The sequence below is a fragment of the Erythrolamprus reginae genome, chromosome Z (genome assembly GCF_031021105.1).
Source record: "Erythrolamprus reginae isolate rEryReg1 chromosome Z, rEryReg1.hap1, whole genome shotgun sequence".
Classification (NCBI taxonomy): Eukaryota; Metazoa; Chordata; class Lepidosauria; order Squamata; family Dipsadidae; genus Erythrolamprus; species Erythrolamprus reginae.
Genome location: NC_091963.1, coordinates 792,277 through 818,406, shown reverse-complemented (window position 1 = coordinate 818,406; position 26,130 = coordinate 792,277). Strand labels below are relative to the sequence as shown.

At 47.2% G+C, this 26,130-nt stretch overlaps 1 protein-coding gene across 1 annotated transcript in view; it reads left to right on the top strand.

Moving 5' to 3' along the window:
- The window catches only part of SMARCC1 (SWI/SNF related BAF chromatin remodeling complex subunit C1), a 72,343-nt gene extending 46,460 nt beyond the window's left edge, over positions 1 to 25,883 (top strand). The window contains exons 24-28 of the mRNA XM_070767173.1: positions 2,058 to 2,212; positions 8,919 to 9,053; positions 17,596 to 17,872; positions 21,779 to 21,946; positions 24,325 to 25,883. Coding sequence (XP_070623274.1) covers positions 2,058 to 2,212; positions 8,919 to 9,053; positions 17,596 to 17,872; positions 21,779 to 21,946; positions 24,325 to 24,419 — 830 coding nt within the window. The 3' untranslated portion in view covers positions 24,420 to 25,883. The remainder of the gene's footprint in view (positions 1 to 2,057; positions 2,213 to 8,918; positions 9,054 to 17,595; positions 17,873 to 21,778; positions 21,947 to 24,324) is intronic.
- The last annotated feature ends 247 nt before the right edge of the window (positions 25,884 to 26,130 follow it).

Sequence of the window (26,130 nt, the reverse complement as noted above, 5' to 3'; positions counted from 1 at the left end):
TCGGTCTCTTCAGCCTTGGAAGACGGCGTTGAAGGGGTGACTTGATCAAAGGGTATAAAATCATGCATGGGATAGAAAAGGTGGATAGAGAAAAAATCTTTTCTCTATCACACAATACTAGGACGAGGGGGCCCTCCCTAAAGCTCAGGTAAGAAAGTGAGGACAAATCAAGGGAGAGATTTCTCCTTCGCCCAGAGGTTCCTTGTTTGATGGAATTCCCTTCCAGAAGAGGTCGTGACAGCTGTCAGCCTGGATAGCTTCAAGGCAGGATTAGACAGATTCATGGATGCCAAGTGTATCATAGGTGGTTATTGAAACGGATGTTCAAGTGCCACCTCTATGTGGGTTGAGGCAGGCAGGGTTCCCTTGGGTCCCATTTGTTTGGGGTCAAGGGGAAGGGAGGGTCTTGCCTTCTCTTTCTGCTCAAGATCCCCATGGACAATTGGTAGGCCACTGTGGGATACAGAATGCTGGACTCGATGGGCATTGGCCTGATTCAGCAGGGTTCTTCTTATGTTCTTATGACAGTTCATTTAGTGACTGAAGTTACGAGAGCACTTTAAAAATAGAGATTTCCACGCTCAATGGACATTTTAGCATCCTCATGGTCACATGGTCAAAATTCAGCCAATTGGTAACCAAGACGCATTTACGACGGGTTGCCGTGCAGAGCAAAGTTGATGGGGAAGCCATATCCACTTAACGACTGGGTTACTCACTTAACAGCTACTGTGGTTTGCTTGACGATGCTGGCAAGAAAGGTTGTAAAATGGGGGGTGTATCTTGCTTAGCGACAGAAAATTTGGGGCTTGATTGGAGTCACAGAAAGAAAGTGAGATTCAGGCTGTCCACAGCTTATGACCATAACTGAGCTCTAAATTTCCATGGGTGAGCGAAAACGGTTGTTAAATGAATTCTGCAACCAAAGTTTTTATGACCTTTCCTGCTACGATTCAGTTACTAACACTGATGTTAAGTGAATCCGGCTCCCCCATTGATTGTTTTAGTCAGGAGGTCGCAAAAGGAGGTCATGTGACCAGGGGAACACTGCAACTGCTGTAAGTACAAGCCAGTTGCCAAAAGTGCCCAGATTTTGATAGCACGACTCAATGGGATCTTGCAATGTTCCTCAGCATGGATGATGGTCCTACATCCCTTTTTTCTTTTTCTTTTTTTAAAATATTCTTTATTAATATATATACATCAACACCAAAAAGAAAACACTATTCCAACAGTAAACAAAAGAAACTGTGAACAAAAGAAAGGGGGGAAAAAGACATTTTAATATACAAACATATAATATCTTGCAGCAAAAATCAGAAGTAATATATTACATTCCTTATCATGTAATAAAATTTATACTATGTGATGATGATGATGATGATGATAATTTCCTATTAATATCTAATTATATTTATATATACTGCTAAAAATATTAAAGGGAACCCACAAAGAACATTGGACTGTCATGTGGCTGGGGCGCTGTAGGATTTCCTGCTTAAGCAGGGGGTTGGACTTGATGACCTGCAAGGTCCTTTCAACTCTAATAAATAAACAAACAAACAAACACATCCTAGATCTGAAGGAATGGAATATTCTCATTGAATCCACAACAGCATGTGAGATTGATTGTCAATCAGTGTTGCTTCCTAAGTGGACATTTTGATTCCACAGAAGTTTGATTTACTTGGGGTTATATTGTGTTCTTTGAGTGTTCCCTTTATTTTTTTGAGCAGTATACAGACCCCCTTCTCTGAGTATCAAAATTGCGTTTAATGTGAAGGATATAACTGCCAACCATACTGCTGACTTCTGCAGTTTTTTTCAACTTTTTTCAATGCCATTGTAACTTCAGACGGTCACTAAGTGAACTGTTGTAAGTCGAGGACTGCCTGTGTAGAGAGGTTCTCTAGAGATCCAGAGCTCTCTTGCTGGTCACACGGGAGACGAGGCTGGTTTTCTTTGGCTGGAACTTAAAAGTCTCAGACTGGGAAGTAACGATGGCCGTGGGAATCCGAAGTGACCTGACGCTAACTAACCCGGGTTCCTTTGTTCAGACGACAAGGACGCCGATGACAACAAGGAGAACTTTGACGTGGGCAAAGAGAAGGAAGGCGGCATCGGGAAGCGGCGGGCCGAGCACGAACTCTCCGAAGGGAATGTGGCCACGGCCGCAGCTGCCGCCCTGGCCTCGGCCGCCACCAAAGCCAAGGTTTGTTCCCGAGAAGACCCCCACGGCCCCTGCCTGCCTTCCCACTTGCTCCGTGTGTCCTGACGTGCCGGGGTTGTACGTGTTGTGTCGTGTTGCGTTGGGGGAGGAGGGGAGATTGGTCCTCTTCCTGTCTCTCCCAATGCCCCGTTTGTGCGCTTCAGCTGCGCGAAGCAGAATGTGTGTGCGCCATTGTCGGCCGGCTGGCGGAATATCCCTCTGGAGACTTTGGCAGCTGCTCCGTTAACGGGCCGGTTTCTTTTCGGCCGCTATTGAAGGGAGCCGAGTTTTTCTCCACCTCACAGCTCCACTGACAGTGTGTGTGTGTGTGTGTATAGGGAGGCTAATGCAGTCCAGCTCCTATTTGCTGGGAGGGGGTGGTGGGTTGTGGGTCTGAAAAGAGCCCATTGTGTAGCCCTTGCAAGAAGTGGAAGGAGAAACTTCCTCTCCCCCCCCCCCCCCCCCCCCGAGTTGAATGTGTGCGGTCGCTTCTTCCCTTTCCCTCCCATTTATTTTATTCATTGATTTACTTCCTCACTTCAGTTTACAGGCCAGCCATCTCCTCACGGACAAGAATAAAACAAAAATTGCAAAATTTAAAAACCCAATATTTAAAGAAACCTCCATCCATCCATCATTCATTCATTGCTGCCAGCCGGAGCAAGAGTGATGTTGCTCTATAGCCCCAGGCCTGACAGCAAAGCCGTGTTTTTATAACCTTTCGGGAGGCAGCGCGAATCTCTGGGAGGGACTTAGTTTCAGAGGACCGGAGCCGCCACAGAGAAGGCCCTTCCCCGTGGTCCCACCAGTCAGCATTGCTTGGCTCACGGGACCTGGGGAAGGCCGACTCTGTGGGGTCGAAGTGAGGCAGAAGACAGTCCCGTAAGTAATCTGGTCCTAAGCCATGTAGGGCATTATAAGGTAATAACCAACACCTTGAATTGTGTTTGGATTAGATCACTCTGATCTAATGAGCAGACGATCCCTTTTGCTAAAGATATCCATGCTCCTTTCCCCCTCGGGCTCTGCTCCTGGGAATGGGGCTCACCATTGTTGTTGTTGTCCCAGAACATCATTTTACACCGAAAGTCCACAACATGTTCCTTTCTCCGGGACAGAAATTGAAGCAAAAGAATACACTTCCGTCTCTGAGCTACATTTCCTTCGGTTATTTGCATCGCTGGGCAAAACAGCTTCCAGACACTGGCCCCTGTTGTGAAGTGAATCCCTGTGCTTGTTAGGGTTGGTCACACAGTTGTTCTTGGTTCTTGAATCATCTACACCAGTGTTTCCCAACCTTGGCCACTTGAAGATATTTGGACTTCAACTCCCAGAATCCCCCAGCCAGCATTCCAAATATCTTCCAAGTGGCCACGGTTGGGAAACACTGATCTGAACAATCGTCTGACTGACCTAATAAACACAGTGGTTCACTTAACAACCGGTGCAAGAAATTCACTTAACAGCGGTTCCCCCTTTGCTTGTCAGGCGGTCGCCAAAGGGAAATCACAAGACATCCGGGACACTGTGATAATAGTAATTTAATAATAATAATAATAATAATAATAATGTATTAGATTTTTACGCCGCCCCTCTCCGAGGACTCGGAGCGGCAAGCGTCATGAATATGAGTTAGGTGCCAAGCATGTGAATTTTGGTGACCACAGGGAGCCTACGATGGTTCTAGTTGTGGAAAATGTCCAAAAAAAGTTCCTTTTTCTCCAGCCGTTCTAACTTCACGTCACTGAGTGAATTGTCATAAGTCGAGGACCTCCCAGCCCCCATTTCATTTGGTTAGGGAGGCAAAATGCTGCGAGAGAGAGAGAGAGAGAGAGTCGGATGCCCTAATGCAGCTGTTCTGTGTCCTTTGCTCACCCAGGCAAACTGAGCACCCACAAGGGAAGATTCTAGACCTTTACCACCTAAAACAGAAAGTCTTAACAATCCCCTTCCTATTTGCTTTTCTGTGAAAATGCAGGTCATCCTTGACTTACGACCATAAGTCAGCCCGATATTTCTGTTGCTATGTGAGACATTTTTTAAATGAGTTTTGTCCCTGTTTGTTTGTTTGACTTCTGTGCCACCCAATCCCGAAGGACTCACGGAGGCTTAGAACAGTATAAACTACAAAAACAATAAAAAGCAGTCAAATATAAAATCTAAACTATAAAACCTTAATTAAAAGCCTTAATAAGCTAACTCATCAACATGCATACATGACATTCATACAGTTTGGCCATGATAGTTGTTATTATTATTGTTGTTGTTGTTGTTGTTATTTATTAGATTTGTATGCCGCCCCTCTCCGAGGACTTGGAGCGGCTCACACCAAGAATACAAAATACAAATCCAATGAATAAACAAGAGAACAGTTAAAACCCCTTAATTTAAAAACACTCATGCAACCCAAAGAAACCATAAATAAAACGAAGCGGCCAAAGGGAATCAATTTCCCCATGCGTGGCGGCAAAGGTGGGTTTTTAGGAGTTTGCGAAAGGCAAGGAGAGTGGGGGCAGTCCTAGTCTCTGGGGGGAGTTGATTCCAGAGGGTCGGGGCCGCCACAGAGAAGGCTCTTCCCCTGGGTCCTGCCAGAGGCCACCCCCCCTTGTGGCCTTACAAAAAGCCAATAGGGTGGGAGCCGTACGGACATCTGGGTGGGGGGTGTGTGAGTTGATTCCATAGAATTACGACCTTTCTTGCTAGGGATTGTTAAGTGAATCACTGCAGCTGCTCAGTTAGCCATGCGATTGTTAAGTCAATCTGGCTCCTCCCCCATTGCTTGTCAGAAGATTGTAAAATGGGATCATGTGACCCCTGCAATGGTCATAAATACAAGACAGTTGCCATGGGAATGCTGCAACGGTCACAAGTTTGAATGACAGTCATAAGTCTTTTTTTCCCCCATGCCGTTTTATCTTTGAACAGTCACTAAATGTGAGTCTTTTGTAAGTGGAGGGCTTCCTGTGCGAATTCCGCTTTGCTTTTATAACTGAGATCCCAGCCAATCCTGGTTCCATCCCCCATAAACCCATCACTCCACCTCTGCGTCCTTCCTAATCTCCCCCTGGGTGGGAAAACCATCCCACCGAGTCTTCCCCAGATACGTCACCTTCCAAAAATCCCATTTTGGGAATAATTCGAATAAATGAAATAATTTCCCCGTTGGGAATCTCATACGTCCCTTTGTGGTCGCAGGCATCGTCTTAAAACCGCTAATGGGGTTTCGAGATTTAGTTATTAAGCCGCTTTGAGATGATTACTTCATCTCAGTGACAAGAAGGGATATAACGGTGCCTTCATTTACCCCGCAAAATAATAAAACCTCAGCCTTAAACGGTTGCCAGGCAGATCCCACAGCTGTGCTGTTGATCACCTCGAAAATCAGGCAACATGCAGCAACCTCCACAAATTTATCTTTGTCTCATTGAAAGCAAATTCCACCAGAATTGCAGAAGCCTGACGAGAGATGCTCATGAGATAATGCGAAACAAAAATAATAATTAATAACTGTTTAAAATAACGGGATAAAATACCTATCCAGAACCAGTGTTCCCTCTAATTTTTTGGGGGGGTGGGCGGAAAAGTATAGTGTCTGAGCGGCAGTCCCTTCAGGACTGGGTGGCACAGAAATATTAAATAAATAAATAAGCAAACAAACAAACAAACAAATAAAAAACCCACCCTGTTTTGCCTCAGAGAATTTCAAAATAAAATACTGTACTGTGTGTCTATAACAGTGAGCTCATAATAGGGCAACTCTATCAATATCAAAATGCCACTTAAATAGTTGAGCTAGTTTCAAACTAGATTTTGATTTTCTTTCTCTCTTCCTTACTCCCATTCTTTTTCTTTCTCTTTTCCTTCCTCTCTTTTTTCTATCTGTTTCTCTCTCTTCCTCTCTTCCTCTCTTCCTCTCTCTCTCCTTCCCTCTCACTCTTTCCCTCTCGGCTTCTGGGCAGGTTTGGAAAACTCTGAGTTCATGATGATTTTTAAGTGATTGATTGCTCACTGCTCAGCTTAGAGGGAACTATGTCCAGAGCTACCAACCCCCCCCCCCCCCCCCCCACACACACACACACATTGCTGGTTTGGCCTCTCGGTAAACTGGATTTTTTAAAAAGAAAAATTACAAATAAACTTTATTAAACAATTAAAATAAGCAAAATTAACCAACATGTTTGATCATTGGTCGAGGCTTTTAGGCTTACATCTCAGCAGTTTATCATTCTTTCTTCTTTATATATTTTGTATCAATTAAGTATATTTACTATGGTTTGTTCTTATTTAGTTGCATAGTTGTCACATATGCCTGGATTAAATTTATACACAGTAAAAAGGGAAAAGAAAGAAAAGAGGGGGAAGAAAGAGAAGAGGAAAGAAAAAGGGAGGAAAAAGGAAAGAAAGCTATGGGTCAACTATTTCAGTTGACTCGCACATTTAACCCTGCTGTTCTGTTCGGGTCTGAGACCCGAAATCAAGGTTTGAGACCCTGTAAAAAATTTTCCCTGCATATCTGAAACTTGAAATTTCATGACTTTTCATCATTTCAGGGGTTCTCTCTATGAGAATTTTTTTTGGGGGGTGGGAGGTTTCTTTCTTGCTGAAAAAAAAAACCTCCCTAATGTTATGTTCCCGGGTCACCCTGACCCGGACCGAAAACTCTTCATTTGCAGTGCTTATGTTTGGTCTTTTTGAAAGCTTTTTTCACTTGGAAAGTAGTCTGAACATTTCTTCACACAATGGAATGAAAATTGAACTGAAAAAATTAATCCTTATTGGTTTATTTTGCCCATAAATGTGCCTCCCCCCCCCGTTTTTGTGAAAGTTTTTTCAATTTATGGATAGTTTTGCTTGCAAAATGCAGTCTATTTTACTGGAGTTGGTGTGGGAATGGTACCTTGAACATTTCTGAATATAAGAAAAATATAAAGGAACTGAAAAAAATGATTCTTACTGTTTTTTTAACATCAGAAATAAGGCCTCCCCCCCCCCCCCCCCTGGCTGCTTGGAACAATTTTCACTTTTTATTTTTTTATGCTCCAAATCCGAAATATTCTTTAAAATCTTACGCATTCATTTACTCAATTTAACAATGCTGATCATCAAAAAAATATTTGTGGGGGTGGGGGAAAATTTTTTTCTTGGCAAAAAAAAAGTCACATTTACTCTGTTCGGGTCATATAGACCCGGATCAAAATGATTTTTTTTAGGTACTTGAATTTGGTCTTTTTGAAAACTTTTTCCACTGGAAAACTAGTTTGAACATTTATGAACATAATGATATGAAAATTGAACTGGAAAAATTGAGACTTATATTTTTATTTTGATCAAAAAGCCCCTCCCCCCATCCTTTTTGAATTTCGTGTCAATTTATATTTTTTAAGGCTACAAATCCCTAAGGAATTTTCCCCCAAAAGGTTTGATATACTAAATTGAACAATCCTGAACATAAGAAAAATATAAATGAACTGAAAAAAATGACTCTTATTGGTTTATTGTTTTATACTCGAGTATAAGCCTACTCGAGTATAAGCCTATTTGAGTATAAGCATGGGGGCCCATTTATGAGCAAAATAAACCAATAAGGATCATTTTTTCAGTTTAATTTTCATATCATTATGTTCAGAAAGGTTCAAGCTACCAATCCCACACCAAAATAGAATAGTAAAATAGAATGCATTTTGCAGGCAAAATTATCAATAAACTCAAAAGTTTTGATATACTAAATTGAACAATCCTAAACATAAGAAAAATAGAAATGAACTGAAAAAAAAATGATTCTTATTGGTTTATTTTTGAATATAAGACCATATCATTTTATACTCGAGTATAAGCCTACTCGAGTATAAGCCTATTTGAGTATAAGCATGGGGGCCCATTTATGAGCAAAATAAACCAATAAGGATTAATTTTCTCAGTTCAATTTTCATATCATTGTGTGCAGAAATGTTCAAGCTACCAATCCCACACCAACTTTAGTAAAATAGAATGGATTTTGCAAGCAAAACTATCCATAAATTGAAAAAACTTTCACAAAAACGGGGGGGGAGGCACATTTATGTGCAAAATAAACCAATAAGGATTAATTTTTTCAGTTCAATTTTCATTCCATTGTGTGCAGAAATGTTCAAACATGTTTCCAGGTGAAAAAAGCTTTCAAAAAGACCAAACATAAGCACTGCAAATGAAGAGTTTTCGGTCCGGGTCAGGGTGACCCGGGAACATAACATTAGGAACTTTTTTCGAACAGAACAGCAGGGTTAAGAGAACTGTTCCTAAGCACATTTATGCAATTAGTAAATTCTTGATTTGGAAATACAGTAGTCCCTCGCTATACTGCGCTTCACCTACTGCGGCTTCACTTCATCGCGGGTTTCTGAGGAAGCCGATTGGCAGATTTAAACAGCCCGCCGAACTCGATCGGCAGGTTTTTTAAAAAAAATAAAAATCTAAAATTGTAAATACTGTATTTAAATACTGTATCTAAAATAAATACTGCGTGGGAAGGGTTTATAAACACTTAAAACAATGAAAACTTACCAAACAATTATAATATAAATACTTAAATAAGTACTATCAGTCGATAAATTCCCCATCGTGGATTTCACCTATCGCGGCCAGGTCTGGAACGTAACACCAGCGATAGGTGAGGGACTATAGTTATTACACAGCAGGGTACACGGGTGAACTGGATTCTGTTCTTTCTTAGCACCTGGCCGCCGTGGAGGAACGCAAGATCAAATCTCTGGTGGCTCTGCTGGTGGAAACCCAGATGAAGAAACTGGAGATCAAACTTCGCCATTTTGAGGAGCTGGAGACCATCATGGACCGAGAGAAAGAAGCGGTAAGATTAAAACCCGGTTCCGTTCACTCAGCGTCTCGGAACCTGTTGTCCGACAGCTCAAAAGTTCCTCCAGGTTTATTTTCTCCACCGTTGATTTCTTTACCTCTCGCCTTAATCGTTTTCATAAATAACTCTGGCTGGCAAACGTCCCTGGTACGCAAGGATGCCTCGATTTATGACCACAGACTTGTGTTGCTAAATGAGACAGTGGTCAAGTGAGGCCTGCCCCGTTTCAAAACCGCTCTTGCTGCAGTTGTTAGAAATACGGTCGTGATAGTGAATCTGGCTTCCCTTCCGAAGGGAACCATCAGTTGGACCCTGCCACCGTCATGAGTACGAGCCACTTGCCTCTGGATTTTAATCCCACGATCTTGGAGATTTTGCAGTGAATATTTAAGTGCATGGAAGGAGTGCTGCAGTGGCCTAGTGGTGGAGTTGTTGCCTCACAATCAGGAGGCTGTGAGTTCGATCCTAAGTAGAGGCAGATATTTCTCTCTCTGGGCAGGATGAGAATGTATCTGCTGAATGTAACTCCACACTGGCGACAGGGAAGGGCGTCCTGGCACTAAACTCTCCACTCCATTCAGCTTTCACCCCAACGCAAGGAATTATGGGGTCGTTAAGATGATGATTAGGTCATTAGACCTTTCCCCCTGACCAACCAGTGTTTTGTACTGTGTTTTACGGAATGAGTGAGTGTGAATTGGGTTAAATTATTTTAGGATTTTGGTTTTTTTTAAATTATATTAATTGGATTAGATGTTCCACTATGTCTTTTATGTATGTTGTGAGCCGCCCCAAATCCTTGGAGAGGGGTGGCATACAAATCCAATTAATAATAAATAAATAAATAAAAAATGCAAGAAATGATCCTAGGTCACTTTTGTTCAGTGCTGTTATAACTTCAGACGGTCACAAAACGAACACTTGTTAAAATCGAGGGCTCCTGCAATTTCCCCCTCCCCCTTGTTATGATCTTATTCATTTTGTTCTTTGCTGGTTTTCTTTCGCTCACATTTGTGGTTGTGAGTTTCCTTTCATCCCCGAAATAATAAACTGTATAGGAAAAAGAGAGAGAGAGATTCGACTTCTAGCTTCAGATTCCCCTAGGGCAGTGGTGGTTAAACTTTTTTTCCTTGGGTGCTGAAAGATTGTGTGTGCGCACTAACATGCATGTGTGAGTGCCCACACCCATAATTCTATGCCTGGGGAGGGCGAAAACAGCTTCCCCCGCCCTCTGGAGGTCGGAAAGGCCCAGTAGGCTCGTGTTTCGCCCTCTCCAGGCTCCAAAGCTTTCCTTGGAACTAGGGGAGGGTAAAACACACCTCCTCCCCCATCCCTCTGGAGGCTCTCTGGAAGCCCAAAACGCCCCCCCCCCCCCATAGCTTCTGTGTGAGCCTAAAATCAGCTGGCCGACACATGCATGTACGTTGGAGCTGAGTTAGGGCAACGGCTCTGCGTGCCACCTGTGGCCCCCATGGCATAGGTTCACTGCCATCACTGCCCTAGGGAGTCCTATTTCTAAGATGGGCTGACTTTCTCCCGCCCCATTGATTTAACCCGTCCATTGTAGTGGGCCTGTCAGTCAAAAGCTGTTCCTGCTTCTTGGGGCTTCTCAGCATTCAAAACGTCGTCTGCCCCTTCCTCTCCTCTACAGGAGCATTTTTGGCAGTGGTCCAACGTTAGCCACACCCACCCCTTAGCCACGCCTCCCCAAAACAGGGCACCCTGAGAGGGTCTCTCCCCCAGGGCTGAGCCCAACCTGTCAAGGCAGGCCGGTGGGTCCTTCCCAGCATGACTGTGCCTGTGTGCCCAGTAGAGAAATAGAGGCCTTATTTTCCACCACTAAAATGGGTGGGGGGCAGGAACGCTGGTCCTCTACTGGAGAAATTGGGAAGACCCTCCTCCAGACGGAGGGCGCTATCCAGCTGGTAGCAACAGGTGCCCCCCCCCCAGTCCAATTGAAGAGATGGATTGCCCAAAAGCCTCTAGAGAGAGAGGAATCTTTCAACTAAAGTGATGGGAGAGAGAGGAATCTTTCAACTAAAGTGATGGATAAAAAGCCTTCCTGGGGGGAATCCCCTCAGCTCTCAGCCCCAGCTACCAAGGTTTCCCTGAAAATAAGACCTGGTCCTATAGGCCCTGTTTTTCTGAGTATACGACACACCTTTCTCCTCCCTAAGAGAGGCTGAACATTCAGGTAAGCCTTTGGATGCAGCTTTCTCCGAAGCTTCTGCCCCCCCCCCCAGCCCCTAACAAGGTTCTAACCATCTTCCTGGCTCTCACCAGCTCCCCAGGCTTTTGCTAATTGCTTGGAAGGAGAATGTTTTCCCAGCCCTCACAAAGTTCTCTTGCCAGCTTTGCTCCTGTCTCTGAAGATTCCCCCCCCCCCCAACTTTTTAAGTCTTTGCAGGCTTTTTTTTCATTGCTGCTCACTAAGAGGTTTTTTCCCTAACTCTTCAGTCTTTTGCAGGCTTTTTTTCATTGCTGCTCGCTCTGGTTCTTTTTTAAAGCCATAATTAGGGAATAAACCAATGTGCTGAAGCTGGCCAGATTAAGGATGCTACCCACTAGGCAGATTCCCCCCCTCCCCCCCTATTTTCCTCCTCCTTATATTCTGAAAAATACGGTGTGGTTTTTTCGCAACAAGAATGGCACCGGGTCTTATTTTCAGGGGGGATCTTCCACTGACTCGCCTTGCGGTGGCAGCACCAACAGCCCAACCCGGCTGTCAGGGCCTTTCGGAAAGCCCCCTGCAGCTGATAACAGAGTTCTGAACCTCTGGTGGGCAAAATGAGGCCGGGTGACACCAGAGCCCGTTTCGTAGCTGCCGAGACCTTTCCTGGCAAAGAAACAGAGGCCAAGCACCATGTGTGTAAGTGGAGGCGAGTCAGCCACCTAAGAAGTGGGCCAGCGAGGCAAGGCAGGTGTCAGGATGTGCGAGACCTGATAAGTAGGGCAGCTCCACACCCCATATCTATTTTTACCTTTGCACCTGGCCCCACTGCATGCACCCTGGAGTTGGGGGTTGCTTGGGGGGTAGAGCTTATTTATTTATTCGATTTTTATGCCGTCCTTCTCCTTAGACTCAGGGCGGCTTACAACGTGTTAGCAATAGCACTTTTTAACAGAGAATCAGCCTATGGCCCCCACAATCCGGGTCCTCATTTTACCCACCTCAGAAGGATGGAAGGCTGAGTCAACCTTGTGCCGATGGTGAGATTTGAACTGCTGACCTGCAGATCTAGCAGTCAGCTTCAGTGGCCTGCAGTACCGCACTCTACCTGCTGCGCCACCTCGGCTCTTATATTGGGCGAACGTGTAAAAAATCAAGCTAGAACTTTTCGGGAAGTTTTATTTTCGGGGAAATGCAGTAGTAGAAGTTAAGATATGAGTCAACAGAATTCAAGGTAGGCTGTGCTTATGAACTATGATTTTTGGAGTATAAGGCGCACCTGAGCTTTTGGGAGGAAAATAAGGGGGGGGGGGTCTGCCTACCGGGTGTTCCTCTGGCTAGTGTCTTTAGTCTGGTCAGCTTCAGCACATTCTTTTATCCCCAGGTCAGGGCTTTTAAAAAAACCTTGTTAAGAGAGACCAGCCATGAAAGAGTTGGGGAAACCGCTAGCAGCTGCTTAGGGCTGGAAGGAAGGTTCAGGGCAAGGAAAGCAAGGGAAAGAACCCTGCAAAGACGGAGGGTGTGGAGCACATTCTTGGCAGAGAGTCACAACGAAAGAGCCTGCAAGGCAAGAGCTGGGAAGACCATTAGCACCTGGTTAGGGCTGGAAAAAAGCTTTGGGAAAAGCTACATTCAGGGCATAAGAGGCATCCAAATTTTCAGCCTCTTTCAGGGAGCGTCTTGTACTCTGAAAAATACGGTACTTTGCTTGTGACCACGTAAGAATTCTAGGCCACCCCTGCTACAGACGCTGACGTCCCACCATTCACGTACTGCTTCTCTACCCAGTAGGGGGCCGGTAAAGGAATCTGTGCCAAGGCCATGTCAGGGACCCTCCCTCTGGGCCCCCCGGAGTCAATTCGTGCTGCTCCCTGCAGGCACTCCGCCATCCCTATCCCAATTCTGTCTGGTTGGAAGATGGGAGTCCTTCCGTGGAGTCTCTCCGGCCACCCCACTCTCAGTCCATGGGGTCCTTCTAGCAGCCCCGTGGAGCCTTCCCTGGCAGTCCATGAAGTGCCTTGGGGCAGCCCACCACCCTCCCTGTCACCCCAGACTCCGTTCAGCCAGCCTCCGTCTCTCTTCTGCAGCTGACCTGCTGTTATTGCCCACGTTTACTCCTTCCCCCCCTCCCTCGGAAGGTTTTAATCCTAGTTCCCCTCCTGACCCTTGATCCCCTGCAGCAAGAGGGGGTTCCTAGCCCCTCCTGTTTCCCCCGAGGGCCAACCCCCACCCCCAGCAGCCCTGCGCCTCGTCCAGGTGCGTGAATGGCAGCACGTTCCTTGCCACCCTCCTATCCACCCGGTTCTTCTGAATTTCCTTCCCCAGAATAGCTTCTGTGTGGCGTCTGTGTTTCCCCCCCCCACCCCAGCCTCCCCCCCCCCCTGCTCTCCACTGATTGGCAGATAAGGGAAGGACAGTTGCTAGGGGGCGAAGGCAGCTTCTGCATTGATTCCCTTCTTCCAAGACATGGCTCTCCTGCAGCTGCTCTCGCCCCCCACAGCCCAGACACGCGTGGGTCTTTGTGGACCTTCAGTTTTCCTGGCCAAATAAACCTTTCCAGTTGCACACAGACACACACACACAAATGTTGGTTTCGGTTCTTGGCGGTTCAGATCGACCACAAATTGGCTCCCTTCCCCCCCCCCCCCCCCCAATTTTATACATAATGGATGTGAGTGTAACACCTTTAGCCAGAGATCCAAGTCAGCGGTGTGTAAAATCTCACAAAAAGAGGTGTCAGGCTGCATCACTGCAGAGCCCACAGCCGCCATGGGGTGAAGGGCTTTTCATTTCCGTGTGTGTGTGTGTGTGTGTGTGTGTTTCCTTGTGGCGGCAGTCTCGTTGGCACAGACAACACGCCCCGCTCTACAGCATGGGAGGTGTGGACAGGATTCCCTCGGCAACCGTCCATTTGAATGGGAAGTTGACAGGTGGAGGAATCCCATTGGTTGTCGTTCCGGAGGCAGCCGAATTTGGTCATATATATATTTTTTTTTTTTTAAAAAAAATCGAGCCATGACCAGAATTTAGGAACTCGGTTGGAAATCATTGGATTTTTTTAAAAAAATTTTTTATCTTCTTCCCTCCCTGTTTCCGTCTAGATAAAGAGAGAAAGTTGGCAGGGTCCCAAGGGGTCATTGATGCCTTTGCCGGTCTCTTCGGTGGGTTCCTAACTCCTTTTGCGCCTTTGCTAGGCTCCAATATTAATTACCTGGGATATTATTATTATTATTATTATTATTATTATTATTATTATTATTATTATTTTAAATTACGTTCATCACCATTGGCTTGAAAAACCAGGAAGTGGAGAAGCTGTGCGCAATTGCTTCCTTAGTGCAGTGTAACAGGTGTTGGTTTTGTGGCACTATTTGGTCTGGGGTTAATTTGGAAATGAAGCCGGAGCCGGTGAGTTCTAGGTACACCCACCGTAGGTGTGAAATCCAGTTGGCTGACCGTGGGCCTCTCTCTTCAGCCCACCTCACAAGAGTTGTTGCAGAGAAAACAGGAGGCAGGAAGAGTATTATAGAGCATTGTATTGGCACTTCTGTGTTAGCAAAAACTTCTTCTACAGAGAGGGCGGCATACAAACCTAATAAATAAAACTTCACAAGAGAAGGATTTAGAGGGGAAGTGATTTCTGGCAGTCTCAAAATGGGTGAACAGTACAGTCAGGCGGTAGGTAAAGCAAGTAGGATGCTTGGCTGCATAGCTAGAGGTATCACAAGCAGGAAGAGGGAGATTGTGATCCCACTATATAGAGCGCTGGTGAGACCTCATTTGGAATAATGCTGTTTTCAGTTCTTGAGACCCCAACTACAAAAAGAGATTGATAAAATTGAACGGGTCCAACCAAAGACGGGCTACAAAAATGGTAAGAGGTCTTCAGCATAAAACTCATCAGGAAAGACTCCATCTGTCTAGTCTGGAGGACAGAAGGGAAAGGGGGGACATGATCAAAACATTTAAATATGTTAAAGGGTTAAATAAGGTCCAGGAGGGAAGTGTTTTTAATAGGAAAGTGAACACAAGAACAAGGGGACACAATCTGAAGTTAGTTGGCGGGAAAGATCAAAAACAACGTGAGAAAATATTATTTTACTGAAAGAGTAGTAGATGCTTGGAACAAACTTCCAGCAGACGTGGTTGGTAAATCCACAGTCACTGAATTTAAACATGCCTGGGATAAACATATATCCATCCTAAGATAAAATACAGGAAATAGTGTAAGGACAGAATAGATGGACCAGGAGGTCTTCTTCTGCCGTCAGTCTTCTATGTTTCTATTATTTATAAGTCCATCCCTTTGAATTTCTACACAATATTGTCGGGAAAGGGGGGGAAATACATTAAAAATATCAAATAAAGGAGAGTTCAGCCTTTGACCTGGCGTTTTGTTTGAGCTTTTCGTTCAAAGAAAACCGAATTGTGTTCTTTTTGGAGAAGGCATCCATCCACCATGTCCCCTGGTCCGCCAGGCATTCAAAACCCGTCCCTTGACCTCCACCTGACCTCCAGAATCTCTTGGCTCTGGATACTGTGATTACATACAGGTAGTCCTCAACTTACGACATTTCACTCAGTGACCATTTCAATTTACGACAGTTCTGTGAAAAGTGGCCTAGGATCATTTTTTTACACAACTATCATTCCCCCAGGTATAGGTAATCCTTCACTTACAATGGTCCATATAGCGATCATTTGACGGTGCCAGAGAAACGGACTTGTGACTATTTTTCACCGTTGCAGCATTGCCCAGGGTCACGGGGTCAAAATTCAACCGGTTTATATTTAAGACAATGGCCATATCCTGAGATCACATGTTCTCTTTTTTTTTGCCCTCCTGACCAGCAAAGGAAGCCTGATTCACTTAATGACTTCGTTATGGATGGCAGAACTGCAGTGATTTCACTTAACATTCACTGTGGCCAGAAAGGTTGTAAAAGGGGCAAAATTGCTCACTGCTCAAATGTCTTGTTTAACGATGGAAATGTTGGGCTCAATTTTGGCGTGTAAGTCGAGCTGTAATCAAAATATGGACGCTGGGCGACTGACTCGTATTTATGACGGCCATAATATCCCAGAGTCACGTGATCCCATTTCGCAAGCTGGATCCACTTAACAATGCTGTCCCTCGCTTAGCCACCCAAGCGATTCACTTAACAACTGTGGCCCAAAATGTCATCAAATGGGGCCACTTTTAACACATTTACTTCACCTTTTAACGACTGTCCTGCTTAGCAATGATTGTGGTCTTGAGACGATGCCTAACCTGTCATCAAAATTTGGATACTTGGCAACTTATGATCCTATGGTCGCATGATCCTCTTTTGCAAAGACCTTCTCTCAGTGGGGGAAGCTCATCAAATGGGGCAAAATTCACTTTCTGACAACTTGTCTGGAAATCTTGGGTTCAATTACAGACGTCAGGTGACCAATACCTCCCTACCTACTGCTCTGTCTGCCTGGAACAATCATCAGGAATAAAGACCCACTCCCGCCTTGGCTCAAAAGCACTCATTGGCAAAGCCTATTTATCAAACAAAATTCTTCCACACAAGAGTCGACGCAAGGAATGTGATGTTGGCTGCATATATCTCAGTAGCAGGAGATAAGGAGAGTCTGGGATGCCAGCCAGAATTGAGTCATAAATCTCCACTAGTGATGTTTCTTCTTTGACTAATTACTCACCCAGTCCAGGGGAATTTTACAGCTCAAGCCAGCCAAAAGCAGGGATTGGAATCCACGGGGACAGTAAAGTCTCTCAGCTGTGGAGCTCTGTCCCTCATGCTCAGTGTTGCTTTCCACACCCCCTTTTCTCATCAGTCTGTCTTTATATGCTCCCACGGTGTGGCCAAAAGTCCCATAGATCTAACCAGGGCCAAGAACCCCATCTAGAGAGATATTCATGCCTGGGTCCCATCCTCCATACTCTTGCATCTAACAGGGGGTCCTGATCCTCAAAGTCCCCATCGTCTTCTGACTCAGACACTACCCTTAACTGGGGGTTCTCCAGTCTCTGGTGGTTCCTCAGTCCCTAACTCTTCCTCACTCTCAGACTCAGATGGCAAGAACACTGGCCTGCGATGCCAGTACTCCCCCCCCCCCCCGTCTCCTGGTCCTCAAAGTCTGGGATCAGCTGAGCCTGGACTACTACTCACAACACCTACTGACACATAATTGATGCCCGTGACTTTGAAGCAACGGCCGCTGGGAGAGATTTATGAGCCGGGGGGGGGGGGATGCGGTGGCTGACTTTTATGGTGGGCTTTGAACCTCCGACTGGTTTATGACGGTGATCCAGCATGGAACTTCCACCGGGTGTCCCACCTCTCTTCTTCTTCTTCTTCTTCTTTTTCTCCGCAGCTGGAACAGCAAAGACAGCAGCTGTTGACCGAGCGTCAGAACTTCCACATGGAGCAGCTGAAATACGCCGAACTCCGAGCCCGGCAACAATTAGAACAGCAACAGCAGCAGCAACAACAACAACAACAACAACAGAGCCAGAATGTGCCACCGCCACACCAGCACGCCATCGGCCCAGGCATGAATCCTCTGGGGGCAGCCTTGTCCTCTCACCAGCAGCCTCCCCCTTACCCCATGATGCTCCACCAGATGCCCCCTCCGCACCCTCCCCAACCAGGTCAGTGGCGTGGGTCAGCATTGATTGTGGAATGGGGGAGGGGGGCCTTGCAAAGGAGAGAGGGGTAGAGATTCTGACAAGGGAGCCAAGGGGATTCAGTGCTGGAGACCTTGAGGCCAACATTGGTGGCTGAGTGGATTTGCGCCCGGCTTGGTGCCTCTTCATTCTTGTGGCCGTTAAGCGAGTTGCTACAGCTGCGTGGTCTGTCATGCAAATTTGGATCATGTCACTGTTGGGAACAACGCAGTGGCGATTAAGTACAAGGAGGGTGGGGTCCTTGGTGCTCTCTCAGCTTGTAGACGTTTCGTGGCCCAACTAGGTAATGTCATCATTGCTAGGAGGAGGACTGTGGGGGTCTTTGGAGGTCCCTGAGCTTGATAATTTCATAACCCAGCTCATCCATAGAGGAAAAGGGGATTGGTCTCTATTTATGTCTTTCAGGTATATTTTCCCCTTGATTAGGATTGTTTTGTCTGGGTTGAATCCCTGCTTCTCTGAGTATTGGTAATTGGAAGGGATGGGTCTGCTTTTCTGTGTGAATGGTGTGTAAACGTGGCTTTTCTCTATGTGTCTGTCACGGGAGAAGCACCAATTCCCCCCCTCCATCAATCCTCCCTCTTGGGTGGGGGTGGGGGTGTTTCTAGGGGCCTTCTGAGTCTGCCAACCTTCCTCCCCCCCTCCTCTTCCTCTTCCTCCATGTTTTGTTAAGAGACAGGGCTTTCAATTCCTGGTGGGACCCCACCTTAAAAGCTTTGCTCCAAAAGCTTCTTGCAACCTTCTTTTCAACACCCCCCAGATGTGCGAACGTGGGCTTTTCAAACTGAACAAGCAAGGGAGGTTAAAAAACAGAAACCCCTCAGCAGAAAAACAGGTTTCCACCCAGAGCAGAATTAGCGGCATTTTCCTGAGTCAGTGGGGACATTCCTGCACGAAGGTTTCCAACCCGTAGAGTCTGGACAGAAGACTTGGACATTGAAAGACCTGTTGGATTGTGTTCAGAAATGGAAGGAGGCAGGAGGAAGGGAGGGAGGAAGAAGAGAGAGAGGGAGGGAAGGAGAAGGAGGAAAGAGAGAGAAAGAAGGAAGGAGAGGGAAGGGAGAGAGAGAAGAAGAAGAGAGAAGGAGGGAAGGAAGGAAGGAGAGAGAAGTGAGGAAGGAGATGGGAGGAAGAGAGAGAAGAAAAGAAGGAGAGGGAAGGAGAAGGAAGGAAGGATGGAAAAAGGGAGGGAAGGAAGGAAGGAGAAGGAGGAAAGAGAAAGGAAGGAAGGAGAGGGAAGGAAGAGAGAGAGGAAAAGAAGAAGAGAGAAGGGAGGGAGGGAGGAAAAAAGGAATAGGAAGGAAGGAAGGAGATAGATGAGGGGAGGCATCTCTGCCAGCCCCCCTTCCTGTCTAATGAACCATGCCTTTCTCTCTCCTCCCCTCCCAACAGCTGCCGTTTGTGCTCGGCTGTGCATTTGTGTGTGTGCCTGCCTGAGTGCGTGCCTACGTGCATGTGTTTGTGTGTGTGTGTGTGTGTTTTCCTTTCAGCCTCCCTTCCTGTATGTAGGTCACGCTTCCCTGTTTATTCTGCTCCAGCCATTCAGTCTTCCTCCCCCCCCCCCCAATCCGCCCATCCTCTCCTCTTTCTTCTCCACCAAACGTCCTTCTCTCTCTATCTCTCTCTCTCTCCCCTCTTCTTTCCCCCTCCTCACTTTCACGTCCTGGCATCTCAGGGCTCCTGCAAGGGAATCCCGCTTAGTGGGAAGCCATTTTCCCTTCTCCCTGATGGAGAGTTTTTGCACATTTGCAGCGAAACAACAATCTTGGGTTTTTCCCCTCTGCTTTTACTTCCCCCAGAGATACACACACACACACACACACACAGATAAAATATAGAAAGAGGCTTTTAAGAAGCATTTGAACGTTGCCTGCCATTCCTTGCAAAAGTGGAGCAGTGCAGGGGGGGTGGGGGGGCTGACATGAGATTGCCCATCTGAGTGGGGGCTTAAAGGCACTTTCCAAAAGGCAGCTCTTCAAATGGGAGACTTTTCTTCAAGGAGTTTCTCCCCCCACCCCCACGTCAATAACACAGTTGTGAAGCCAGTCTGGGTCCCCTCTTCTGTTTGTTGGAAGGTCACAAAACAGAGAGTGTACAACACACACACACACACCCCCTGGGACACTGCCACCGTCACAAATACGAGTTAGTTGCACAGCCTCCGAATGCTCGTGTGACCGACAGCTCTAAGTTTGAAAACTGGTCCTAAGTGCTGTTTTAACTTCAAGCGGTCACTAAATGGACCATTGTAAGTCAAGGACTATCTGGGGGCGGGAGGCAGCCTCCATGACTTGGAGATGCATGGACTCCAACTCCCAGAATCCCCCAGCCCCAATGTGGAGAAGCACTGATCCCTCCCTCCCTCTCTCTCTCTCCCTCCCTTTTCTTTTCTCCTTCCTCCTTTCTCTTCTCTGTTTCTTTCTCCTCCCTTTCCCTCTCCTCCTGTAACCTTCTCCCCCCCCCCCATTTTTCTCCCCCTCTGTCTCTTTCTCTCTGCTCCCCCCCCTCCAATCCGGTAGTTTGCGCAAGAGATCAGTGCTTTTGTTGCCGTGGCTGTGGCTGGATGGCTGCATGATGGACAGACGGAAGGAGGGAGAGATGTACTGAGACGCCAAAGGATGGAGAATGGAGAGGTGGATGGAAAGGGGGAGAGAGAGAGAGAAAGAGAGAAGGTTGGGGGAATGGGGTGGATGGGGAAATGGATGAAAATGGGTGAAGGGGTTGCGGGAGGATGGAAAGATGGAGGGGGAGAGAGACTGATGGGTGGCACTTTGCCTTGAGCAGTGAGACTTTGGGGTACACAAATGTCCCACACAACATTGTGATGGTAGACTAGAGATGTTTAAGTGAGGCAGAGATTTTTAAAATGAAAGAAAACTGTAGAACTTTACTAAGTTCTTACCAAGTGGTATAGCCACTGCGGAACTTGTACATATCAGCTGAGATTAATTTGTTCGGTTATGTGGCCTCTTCTACACACCACACCCCCCAGGGACCCATTAATAGGTTTTTCGATAGTGTTGGAATCAGGAGCACTCAGTAGCTCAAGTTTCGTTTGTTCCACTCGTCTCCTTAACTTTGATTTATCTCAGGAGGCCGTGGCGGATGTGTGGTAGGGGGAGTCACGTGACGTGCCCCCACCCACCCAAAAGAGCTGCTTCTTGTAAGGGTTTGAACGCGAGCTGCAGGTCCTCTTCTCTTTGACTAGACGTAGAAGCCACACAGCTGCCCTGAGATGTTCCTCCAGAGGAGGGGTCATAACTTTCATTATTCCTGGACGGTTGGAAGCTGAAGGACCCAGATCGTCCGTCACTTGATTGGTTCCATAGAATCATAAAGCTGGGCTGGAATTGACCTGGACCATCATGATTGGGGGGGAAGGGTGTTAAGGGTGTAATCTTTTGTGTTGTTTGGGAGGTTTTGTGTCCCTGTCTCGTCCGGTGGGGGCCAGGAGGACGGTGGTGGGATGGAGAAAGGCACAAGGAAGAGAAACGGACAAAGAGGATCAGTGGGTGGATGGATGGATGGATGGATGGATGGATGGATGGATGAAGGGGAGTATGAAGAAATGAATGAAGGGGACAAGAAGATGGATGGATGGATGAAGAAGGGAAGAAATGGGTGACCAGAAGATGGATGGATGAGGAGGAGGAGGAGGAGGAATGAATGAATGAAGAGAATGAGAGGATGGATGGATGGATGGATGAGGAGGGGTGGGAAGAAATGGATGAAAGAGGACCAGAAGATGGATAGATGGAGGGATGGATAAGGAGGGGGAGGAGGAGAGGAGAATGAGAAGATGGGGGGGGTTGGACCCTCCATTGCTGCATTCCTCCAACCCCCCCTTCACTGCCATTTGCTCCCCTCCAGGTCCAGTCCTTGGGCAGGGCTCCATGATGCCCGGACAGCCCCTGCCAGGCCGTATCATGCCAAGTGGAACCACTACTGCCCCTTCGGCCGCCAGCACCAGCATCCCGCCATCTGGGACAGGAACCATCGTGGGGCCCCGGGGACAACTGGCCTCTCCAAACGGTTTGTGTAAGTCTTCCGGGTGGCCACTGTCTCCCCCTTCGGCAAGCTTCCTTCCTTCCCCCGTGGACTTTCAGAGGCCTCCTTTCATTTCATTGGTTCAGTTCACAGCTGGTCTCCGACTTACGACCACAATGGAGCTCAACTTTTTTGTTTCTAAGCAAGACCTTTGTTCAGTGAGTTTCACCCTTCGCGACGACAACTTTTCTTGCCGCGGTCATGAAGTGAGTCATTGTAGTTTGGCTTCCCCATTGACTTTGCCACCCCACAAAAAGGGGGCCTTGTCATCCAGGGACCCTGCAACTTATGGATATGAGTCATTTGTCTTGCTTAGCAACAGAAACATTAGGCTCAGTGATGGGTCGTGAGTGAAAGACTATCCGTAACATTCCGGACAAATGGTTGTCCAATTATTTTCAGCCCCTTTGATCTCCGTATCCTTTCCTTGGCTTTGAAATGAAGCCAGCTCCTTACAAATCTTCAGTCCAGTGGCCAGGAGTTCCCCGGCTTCCTCACGTGCCATTCCCAAACCATCAACTCCATTTTCATGGAATTGAGCAAATAAATTTCCTCAACGCATAATAAAGTTCCACCTCCTTGCATATTACCAACCATCTGATGGCCATTGTCCACCCTTCCCCAAATGAACCTTCAGCTCCATCCATCTCTGGTTGGAGGCCTTCAGCGATTGTTCCTTGGTCCTCCTAAAAACCGGGTCCCCATTTTTAAGGCCAGACCTTCGCATTGACAACGTTCGGATGGGTGGCTTCCAACCCATCTCCTATCGAATGTAAGCACAGAATTTAAGCCATGCCAGATGCTCCATCTTCTCTCGAGCTTTTTGTTGTGGCTGGTCCATGTCCGGTTCAGCTGCTCATCGATTTCGAGGACAAGGATGCACATGGGTAGGCTAGGCCAGTGTTCTGGTCAGCCTCAGTCTGAGAGGGATGTGGGGTCAGAGACTGAGGATCAACTAGAGAATGTAGCACCCCCCAGTTAGGGTATGGACTGAGTCAGAGGAAGAGGACTTAGGGGACGAACCCCTGTTAGATGCAAGAATCAGGAGAACGATATCCAGGCAAGAATATCTGAGAAAGGAAGGGTCTTGGCATTAGTGATTCTAGGGCAGACCTGGGCAAGGGGCGGCCCGCAGGCCGAATCTGGCCCACATGCTATCTGTGACTGGTCCACAGAGGTCGGGATCTGCTCAGTGCAAGGATGAAATCATGAGGAAAGCAGGAACCGGAGGAGTCCCAGCAGATGTGGTGAGCTCTTTCATCCTCGCACTGGAGCGGACCCCGACCTCCTACCGAGAGCAGCCGAGCACAGAAACCAGGCAAACACTCCAGCGCAGTGACTGTGGTGCACCGTGTTGCCGTAAAGCAAACAATTAGGGGTCTGTAGAGTGGGTCCAGGTGTTTAGGTCAGGCCAGGGTCTGGGTCTTTACAGTATTGAGTAGAACTGAGTTAATTATATTAGTCCGGCCCTCTAAAACCATCCCAATTTCTCATGCGGCCCCATGGCAAAATTAATTGCCCACCCCTGCTCTAGGGAATACTTGGCCACGCCTGGTCCTTATATAAGGGACAGTCTGGGGATAAGGGGGCATGCCAAACAATGTTTGTAAGAGATAATGGCTGCTTGTGAACCAAAGCTGAGAGAACATTTTCTGATCTCAGAGCTCTTTCACTCATGCAGTCTTCATGTTCTTCAATTCTTCCATGAACTATAAGTCCGGTCAAGCAGCCAGAATCACTTCAAAGACAGCTTAATGACTCTGGCTCTCAACCTGGACTATTCTTATCTCCGAGTTATTCATCCGGGAATGCTGCCAGATTGAACTAATTAAGAGTTAGCTATTTCTTTCCCTGTTTTTTTCAGGGTGTCCAGCAAACCTAGGAAATCAGGGATTATCAGGGAAATCGGCAGTTCGGGAAATATCAGGGAATTTGTGAAAAAAACAGGATAAATCAGGGAGGAAAAAACAAACTGTATTAAAATGTGTAAAAGTCAGGGAAAAATCACATTTAAAAAACCTGGATCGCACTGCCTGGCGGAGTCAAGCAAAAATGATCATAACTATGGCAAGAACTTGCTTCCCCAGCTACCGATATTTCTCCAGGGCTTGGCCGTTTGGTCTGACCTCATCTACAGCCGCACCTTAACTAGATCGCAAGTTACAAGGAAATGTCAGGGAAGCATCAGGGAATTTCAAAATGCCTTTCCCCCTCGGACACCCTGTTTTTGTGTGTTAGCCAGTGTTAACCAGTGGTCCTCTTTTGAGCACAGTGTGTGTCTTTTTGACCCGTCCAGACAAACCCCCACTTGGAAGGCCAGAGTTCTCTTTCCAGGTGACCTTATTTCTCTCTTTGCCGTCTCTTCTCAGATCCTCAGCCGCCGCCGCCTCCTGCTGCTGCTCCTCCGGCTGATGGGGCAACACCGCCTCCTGCGGGGCCACTCCCTGCCTCCGCAGCGCCCTGAATGCATCCTCAACCAGGACCTTCTCAAGCTCCCGAAGATGCAGCCGACGCCATCCTTCCTCCATGTTCTGCTCCTCCTCCTCCCCCCGGCTTCTCTTCCCGCCCCAATGCATCACCCAACTCACAGGGCCGATAGTTTCGGGATGAGGGGCGGCAGTGACCCTTCTGACCCGGAGCTGGTTCATCTTGGTGCTTGGTTTCTCCGTGGCTATATCAAGGGCTAACAGCATTGGCAGGCATCTACTGGGTCAGTGGGTCAGGCCAAGATCCAAGGTGGACCAGCTCGGTTCTGTGAACCAGAAGGGGGAAGAAGGAAGGGCTCCCCATAGCTTAGAGTTCAGGGGGACCACTCCTCTGGGTGAAGTCTCCACCTCTTCCAGGTGGTTGTTCCACACCACCTCTTTGAAACTAGAGGGGGACACACACTCCCACTTCCCCTTCCCCTGTAGTAGCCCAGGGAGACCTCCCCTTCCAGCCCCTCCTTCATCTTTCTGTGGCCCCTCCCCCTGCAACCCCCCCCAAACTATTGCCATTCTCCTCCACTCTCATAGTTCTCAAAACTACCTCTTAGAAAACAGCTGCACTGGGGGGGGGGGGAACAAGCCAGCAAGCTGGAACCCTCTTTGGGGTCCTGAAAGCCCCCTCCCATCTTTCACAGGAATGCCCCCTCCCCAACTGTACCCCAAAACCCTGCTTATCCTTGCCTGCCTCTCTCCCACCCACCTTATAGAAAGAGGGAGTGGGCTTACTGGATTTGGATCAGGCTCCGGACCCTCACAGCCGCACCTGGGCTTATTCCTGACTGACAGGTGCCTCGCCAGAGAAAGTGGGGGACCGTCCGGGATCCTGAGGTCGGCCATGACATACACACACCCCACCCACCCCCGTTTCAACACCTGAATTTCAAAGAAGTGTGCAACATTTCTAACTGCATTTCGGGGCTGATGGGTGTTGTAGCCCCCCCCCCCCCCAGATCTGCTTCTCTGAACTCCCCCCTCCAGCTGTGAAGAATACAACGGTTGTGTGTCCAACCTGTTATTTAGGCTAGATCTTGTCCCCTTTTTAATAGGCCCCCGTCCTATGCACGACCCCCACCCCTCCTTACCTGGGGAGCACCATGGGATTTGTGATTCTCAACATAGGTCCTCTTTTTGACAGAGTCCCTTTTTTTAGTGAGACCTTTTGGATTGTACAAGATTTGCAGGATGGAGAACTTTCCTCTCTCTCTTCTCTCTCTCTTCCTCTCTTCCCTTTTTTAAAAACTCAGTTAGTGACCGGATCCTGCCGCATATTATTATTAAACACGACGGTGTTTTCGGTACGCATGAGGAATGGGAGGTGTTTGTGGGAATGGGAGGGGTTTTGCCTCTAATTTGGGGGGTGGGGACATCGGTTCTTGCAGCAAAAAAGTCTCAATTTTTCTGACAAATGAAAATAAAAACATGGGGTTTTTTTTTTAAACAAACTTGCTGTGTCCTTGGCTTCTTTTGTTTCTTAGGGAAGGCATTCCTCCACTTAACGACTACAAAATAGTCCCAATGGCTAAGCGAGAGATTTGTTAAGGGAGTTTTGCCCCATTTTATGACCTTTCTTGATGCAGTTGTTAAGTGAATCACTGTGGCTCTGTCGTAAAACCTGGTCGTTAAATGAATCTGGCTTCCTGCTTGTCAGACGGTTGCAAAAGGGGAACGCTAAGACTGTGATTAACAACG